We start from the raw sequence: 7,410 nt of genomic DNA on the forward strand, positions 1-7,410 counted from the left end.
TAGACTGAATTCAAAATAATGAAATAATGGACTCTGTGTGTGTCTGAGAATGAGGAGGCATGGCCTAGTTTGGACGTGTACCGCTCCCCAGGGGGGTTCCATTATACACGAGTCAATTCTTAGGGCCTTTTCCTGGCAAATGAAGGTAACATAAAGTAAAGCCTAATCCTCACCCTTTAACCATCTGCTAGGGGTAAACCTTAAAGTATAGAGTGACATGAACACCAGCAAAAGACGGACTAATAATGCTCTTAAAAGATCTGTTGGAGGGGGACATTCTGATTTCTCATATGAAATCACAAAACACTGACTCTGTTTCAGGACTTGTAAATCAGACCATTTGTTTATGCAAAGCCCCAGACAGTACACCAGGCAGAGTTGGGATTTTTAATGACACAGCCCACAAGCACCATATGTTTCCTTTAGTCTCAGCCAATGACCTGACAGCAAGAGAGAGAGAGAGAGAGAGAGAGAGAGCAAAAACCACTCAGGGTGCAGATGAAGCATGTACTGTCCAGGTGGACACAAGCAATTCACACTGCGAAGACCGAAAAAGAAAAAAGAAAAAGCATCCTGTGCAGTTTTAATGTGAAAAGGCTACATTTGTATGTCTAAACTGAAATCAGTTCTAATGCTGCTGAATGAATCATCTCTACAGCCAGCGTGTCTCCTATTGGCAGCTGTGGCATACAGCAAAACCTCCCTCTGCTGAAGGGTGAGGAATCCCATTCAGCAGTTTTTTACTCTTTAGCAGACCATCCAAGATGGAAGCTGGGCAAGCTATCCCTCTATAGGTCAGAGGTCCCCAAAATGAATTTCAAACCCACGCCCTCGGGGTATTTTGCAGATGTGAGATGGAGCGTGATGCTGATTCCATTGATAATCCATTCGCCTGAGGCTTACCACTTGAGGGGGAATGAATGAGGGAGGGATGGTGATTCAGACACACCACTCTCCCTGCTCTTATCGGAGCTTCTTACAGCATCAGTTTTGACTTCCAGATGTAGGGAGTATGGGACATTCCTTTTCCAGGGTGGGGTGATCATTGACAGACAAGGTGATAATGTAGCAGATGAACCACTGTCAGCTTCCATGAAACCATGGAAAAATTCTGGAAAACTGATTTTACTGTGCCTTCTTTTTTAGCCCATACCTCCAGTTTCTCCTAAAGGAAAACCTGTGTGAGTGTGGATGCAGGACGCATTAACGGTAGATGTAACGAGCCCCACTGCTGCATGACTACACTTTCTTTTCTGTACCTCTTATCACTGTTTTTACCGCTGATCCACTGCAACCATAAAAAAAAAAAAAAAAAATGTGTCAATAACTGCCTCTGGCTTTTCTTTAAAGGGAAGTGTTTGCGGCCTAAACCGCGGTCTCCTCCACGATCATTAGCCCTGTTAAACTTGCAAGGCTCATTGGAAGTTTGCCTTGCAGGCTTTGCAGCTGAATGGCGTGTCCGAGGTTGCACAGAGAGCTGCTTTTTTCATTGCATCTCAGCAGTAGGGGATTGTCTTTATAAAACCCACTTATCCCACCTATGTGACTCTATCCACCCGTGCAAACTTCCAGCCCCTATCCACCCTGTGTCCGTGTCAATCTGAGGGAAGCGCACAGTTTGTAAAAGGAAAAAAAGAGAAAGAAGGAAAGAAAAAAAATCCCTGCACACACGAATGAGATCAAGAGGAAGCAATGTGCAAACTTACGTGAAAACGAAAAATAAAGTGGTCGATCCCACCAGGAGTGTGGCAGCAGTGGACACTGGGATGTATTTGGTGGGTTTAAATCTCTTTCCAACGCTGTTGGGCATTCTGTAATTTCCACATTCCTTAATTATTTATTCCGATTGGAGTCGCATGTAGAGAAGAAGAAGAAAAGGGAGCTCCAGTGTGGTGTGTGAATGTGCCTCTCTATGGCCGTGAAAGGTACACGCAGTCCGTGCTCGCTATCGCTGAAGCTGCATAGATCCTGAGACAGAGGCAGTAATACACAGAGCCTGTGAAAGCCTGGAAATCCCACCCTTACAATCCAGCCCACTGCTGAGGTCACTGAACCGCTCGAAAAGGTGGAGCCTCGGTGCAAACCCGGCAAGCGTCTTAATCAGAACCAATTGCAAGGAAACATATTTGCGCAAATTCTTTCTCATCATTTTTTTTTCACCCACGAGATTTTGCTGATACGCAGTAAAATCCGCTTTCCTCGAAAACGCTCACGCTTCACCTCAACAATCTGCTTTCATTAATTTAATGCAAACCCGTGTGTTAAAGTTTAGGGAGAGGACGCTGCTTAGCTGCACGGTGCAGGTGGCTCTCACCCGTATGTGCAACAGTCATGTGTAACACGCCTATTTCTTAAATGTTTAAATACTGCTCCGCTTAGCTGCGAGCACGCACACAACACCCAGCAGTCAGAACTGATTTGTCCAACGACTCAGCTTCCACTCTTAAATTCAGCATCCTTATTATTTTTCCCTCAGCACTGACGATAGGCAGGAGCGAGCTCTTGTAAGGGAGGAAATTATGTGCGGCTCCTACGATGATTTTATAGTGAAATGGTGCAGAATGAATGGAGTTCACAGAGCCTCTTCATTCAACGGAGCACAAAATGCCCAAGCTGTGGACCTTACTGCGAAGTTAGGGAGCTGTGCGCCCTCACGCGACAAAATCCCATATTTCAAGCGGGAGAGCGAAGGCTGACTGTTTTGGCTCATGTGGGACACCGTAAAGTTTAGAGGAAACTGATTAGTCTGCTTTCGCTTGTATCGACTGTATTTTTAGTATCCGTCCAACAGCCGGAGCTCAGCAGGTAGTTGCGCTTAGAGAACATATTGGATATTTTTTCTGTTCCTTGCTGTAAAGTTGGAATTAGAAGTCAAAGACCCGTTTAACAACAGCAGAGGCGGGGTGCACTTTGTTAATAGCGCGACTGTTAAGCACAGCTAATTAGCTAGCATTAGTTTCCTTGTTCTGCGGCTCGCGGGATGTCATTCAGGAAAACTTTGAAACTTATTTGCGGCTTCGCTGGAGGCTCCGCAGTCTTGGTTTTCGCTGCCGCAGCCGCCGACTCCAGCGGGTTTTTTGGAGAGCAGGGCGGAGAGAGGGTCAGTCGGTGGTCGAGATTCGCCGTCCTTCAAGCTGCCCAGCCGGCGTTTACCCCTGCCAGCCACACGCCAACCCCGACCGGACACGCCTGGGACTTCAACTGGGACAAGTAAGTTAACGTACATGTGTTGTGCCGTGACCCGCTGTTTGTTCTGACGTGGCTGCCACCGTTATATTTCATCCACTTTTCTACTGAAAACATTCCTGACTTCCATTGCAATTGCACACACCTGCAACTATATATATATTTTTAGTATTTCTTTTAGCACTATTTATATTATTATATTACTATTTATTACTTTATTGTTAGGGCTGTTTTTGTTGTGCATCTGCACCTTATTGTTGTCAATGTCTACGCATGGGACAGTGTGAAACGTAATTTCAATTCCTTTGTATGGCAAGTACATTTGAAGAAATTGACAAATAAAAGTATTCTATTCTATTCTATTCTACCTTTATATTGAACGTCATACCAAACGGGACCAAGCTGCTATGTAACGGACTGAAGCAGGCATCACCATAACTTGGCAGTCGAGGTGTTTCCCGAATGAAAGACATGAGCATAATGACTTATGACACCGTTAAAGTCCTCTTGCATTGCCGATGGCCAAAAAGTGTTGTTGTTTTTTAACTCTTTAAAAGTCGGTCAGGCGTGGGTGTTATTCCCAAGCAGATTTAAAGTCAGTTACGTTAACCCACTTTTCCAGCTCTCACCTTAACCACGTGAGACAGTAAGCCACTTCTAATCTCAAAATCACTACGCTTGAACTTTGACCAGGAGAGATCCATCTGCTCTGACCAACGGGAAGAAGAAGGAGAATGCGACCGAAGACCCCACCTCGGAGCAGAACAACAGCAAACCGAAAGCTACACGCAACATCCTCCTCATCAGACACTCCCAGTACAACTTGAGCGGGAATAGTGACAAGGAGAAGATCCTCACTCCTTTAGGTTAGTCGTTCTTGTTTTTATCCACAGGAAACGTAATAGGCAGCCTGCATGCAAAGTAATGCTGGGAGGTAGCCTTGGTGAGTGCTGGGGCTGTTTGTTTTGCTCATACCCCGCAACCCCCAGATTTTCCTTGTTTCTGACAGAGCATTGTTGGAATGATCAGTGTCTCTCCATCCGCAGGCCGTGAACAGGCTGAGCTGACTGGCCAAAGGTTGGCTGCACTTGGATTGAAGTATGACGTGTTAATCCACTCCAGCATGACCAGGGCCACGGAGACAGCAAATATAATCAGTAAATACCTCCCAGGTAACTAGAAAAGGCAACACAGCCAACCACAAACTCAAGTTTGGTAGATTCTTAAAAAGTTACATTTAAAAGTTCTAAACTTGAAGTTGTCTTGTGTCCCTGTGGGTCCAGGAGTGGACTTGGTGAGATGTGACTTGCTGCGAGAAGGTGCGCCTATTGAACCGGTTCCACCTGTCACTCACTGGAAGCCTGACGCTGTGGTGAGAGAACCTACAGCCCATTCCATCTCTGGAGTGGCTGTAGGTTTGATATTCTTTCTTTTTTTTCCCCCCCGGATTTGCTGATACCTAAGGTAACTTTGTTGCCCACGTGTCTGTGCAGTTGTCCTGTCAAGTGCTTGTTGAGGCTTGCGGGTGCGAAAGTCAACCAATACATCAGTGCACTGGCATAGGAATGAATCATGAAAAGAGTTAATTTCCAAAATATTGGAAATGAGGAGTCTTGAAGCTGTTCAGTCTGGTTTTGTGTCATTATGTATATATTCACATGCTTTAAACAAGCTGGTAACTGTTGACAAAGGAACAATCCTATAAAGATGGATTTTTAATGTGAAAGTAAAGATAAGCTATTGCATTTCTTTAGAGACCGGAGTGCTGCTGCAGCAGTTTCATGTATTGATCTAGCGCAGGGGTCTCGAACTCCAGTCCTCGAGGGCTGCTGTCCTGAAGCTTTTCCATGTGTTCCTGTTGCAACACGCCTGAGTAAAGTTAGCAAGAGCATAGAACTTGACTGCATGCTGAAGTGGCAACCCCTAACCCTACTCAAGTAAATTTAAGTTAATGTAAGTGTTTGAGAAAAATATACTTCTAAAAGTACTTTTATTGCACCGTGTTCATTCACTCATGAGCTGCTGTAACATGAATCCAATGGCTGAATCACCACCACAGCATGCAACTAAGGTCTATAGAGTCTTGCTAATGACCTACAGATTGTAATCAGGGGTGTTGCAACAGGGACACATGAAAAGCTTCAGGACAGCGGCCCTCGAGGACTGGAGTTCGAGACCCCTGATCTAGCGTTTGTTACATCTGCCACATAGTGGGCTTCTTTTTGGAATAAAACTCTTCATGTATTCCTACAATGCACACATGCATTGACTCTGCTTTGGGGTTCATACAGAACCCTTTTATGTGACAAAGGTGGCTTTCAACCTTTCTACTGTCCTCCAGCAGTACCACGAAGATGGAGCTCGCATTGAGGCAGCCTTCCGCCGCTACATCCACCGGGCTGACCCCAAACAGAAGGAGGACAGCTACGAGATCATCGTGTGTCATGCCAATGTCATCCGTTATTTTGTCTGCAGGTTTGTGCTGTCGCTGCTCAGCTGAGGCCAGACTTGTTGCTCTTTGCTTCGCTAATCGATGTATTCAAGCCATTTCACATAGGATTTCTAATTTGTGCTTCACTTGTGTCATTGTGCTCTCATTAAAAAAGTTATTTCATTTAATGACATGCAAATGAATTTATAAGGAAACATGCTTTAGTGCTGGTTTTCTGCTAAGGGTACAGGAAGATTTCACTGCATCGTGGGGCAAATAGTCAGGGCCTTGTACTATAAAATTTTGGATGATAGTGTTCTTCCCTCAGTCAGAATATTGAAGATGGGTTGTGAATCAGTCTTCCAGCGTAACGATGCTCCAAAACATACCGGCATAGCAACAAGGAAGCGCCTGCTACCGACCAGTCAATCAGTGGCATGTCGTCTGACGTTACATTTTAGTACCTGCTCGGATCACCTGGAAAACCCTGAAAACTGTGGCGAGTCGATCCGAGTAGGTATAATGGAAAAGGGGCTATAAAGATTAGGGAGTGGCCTAGCCAGTCTCCCGATCTCAGCACTGTAGAAAATCTGAGCTGAAGCTTTGAGTTGCCAAGCAGCAGCCAAGAAACGTAAAGCATTTACAAAGTTTCTGTAAAGAGGAGTGGAACAAAATCCCTCCTTTTTCTTTATTCTTTGTATACATTTTTCTCTATAAAAGAGTAAATTATCATAAAAGTTATAGACTTTTTTGGGGGGGGGCGGCAGACTTTCAAATTTAGCAAGGGATCCAATAATTATTCCCCACCACTGCATAAGATATTGCCCATGCTGACATGATACTGAGATTACACAATACACTGCAAGACGTTTTACCCCTGAGCTTTTCTTCTTCACTGGAAATTGGTTAACATTTGCTTAGTTAACCCTCACTTATCTGATAAGCTCCACTGCAACAACTGTGGACCTCTGTTAAGGTGGGGGAATCTGTTAGCAGGAAGAGATTTGGCGCCAGTGTATTGATGCGTTACAAGAGGAGGCCTTGTGGTATATTGATGTATTGATGTTTTGATGTTCTGTCCCAGTCCTAAAGTCACTGACTGAAGAACACTTTTCCTATTCCCTTAGATCTGTTTGACTGAGCTTCAGTTTATCCTCTGAATAACTGACAAAAAGTAGTTTAAAAAAATCAAGATATTAGTTAAGGAATTGCACGATCCAATTTTTTAAAAAGAAAAGAAAAAAGTAGATATTGGTAACACTTATCATATTCTTTATTCCTCAGGGCTCTTCAGTTTCCTCCAGAGGGCTGGTTACGCATGGGTTTGAATAATGGCAGCATCACATGGCTTACCATCCGCCCCAGCGGTAGGGTGGCCCTCAGGACTCTTGGAGATGCAGGATTTATGCCCGCGGACAAACTAACACGGACCTGATGGGCTGACCCATGAAATGTTTCTCCTTAAGTGTCTTCAAATAAATTATGGTGTTGTTTTGTAATTGAACTCTGATGTTATCAGAGACTTTGTGGTGGTGTTGTTACTTCAGTGCCATAGGATGCCAGCAGAAGTGATTAACAGCTGCATAGCAACTCCTCCTGAATGTAATGAAGAATTTTTACACAAGTGACTCATTTTTTTCAAACCAAAAAAATAAATATTTGTAAAGCTGTTGAACATGCTATTAGCTTAACATTTCAGGATTATGTTGTGGTGCCATTGTAGTGAATAAAATCATGAATGCACAACTTGTCACATTTCTTATTTTACTGATAACACAGCCAATGAAATAAGT

At 44.1% G+C, this 7,410-nt stretch overlaps 2 protein-coding genes across 3 annotated transcripts in view; one reads left to right on the forward strand and one right to left on the reverse strand.

Annotated features, from left to right (window-relative positions):
• zdhhc8b (zDHHC palmitoyltransferase 8b) overlaps window positions 1-2,251 on the reverse strand; it is a 63,530-nt gene extending 61,279 nt beyond the window's left edge. Inside the window, exon 1 of the mRNA XM_085474409.1 lies at window positions 1,707-2,251. Coding sequence (XP_085330535.1) covers window positions 1,707-1,810 — 104 coding nt within the window. The 5' untranslated portion in view covers window positions 1,811-2,251. The remainder of the gene's footprint in view (window positions 1-1,706) is intronic.
• A 421-nt stretch (window positions 2,252-2,672) lies between these two features.
• pgam5 (PGAM family member 5, serine/threonine protein phosphatase, mitochondrial) lies at window positions 2,673-7,366 on the forward strand. Of its 2 annotated transcripts, none has more exons than XM_085474410.1 (6): window positions 2,673-3,210; window positions 3,880-4,052; window positions 4,233-4,358; window positions 4,470-4,558; window positions 5,528-5,661; window positions 6,902-7,366. In XM_085474410.1, the coding sequence occupies exons 1-6, from the start codon at window positions 2,981-2,983 to the stop codon at window positions 7,050-7,052; spliced, it is 903 nt and encodes a 300-aa protein (XP_085330536.1). In that variant the 5' UTR covers window positions 2,673-2,980; the 3' UTR covers window positions 7,053-7,366. The 2 variants fall into 2 exon arrangements, with proteins under 2 accessions (XP_085330536.1, XP_085330537.1); XM_085474411.1 differs by having other exon boundaries at window positions 2,676-3,210; window positions 5,531-5,661.
• The last annotated feature ends 44 nt before the right edge of the window (window positions 7,367-7,410 follow it).

This window comes from Copadichromis virginalis, linkage group LG12, assembly GCF_057382275.1.
Source record: "Copadichromis virginalis isolate Kocher_CV1m ecotype Utaka linkage group LG12, C_Virginalis_male_GT1.1, whole genome shotgun sequence".
Lineage (NCBI taxonomy): Eukaryota > Metazoa > Chordata > Actinopteri > Cichliformes > Cichlidae > Copadichromis > Copadichromis virginalis.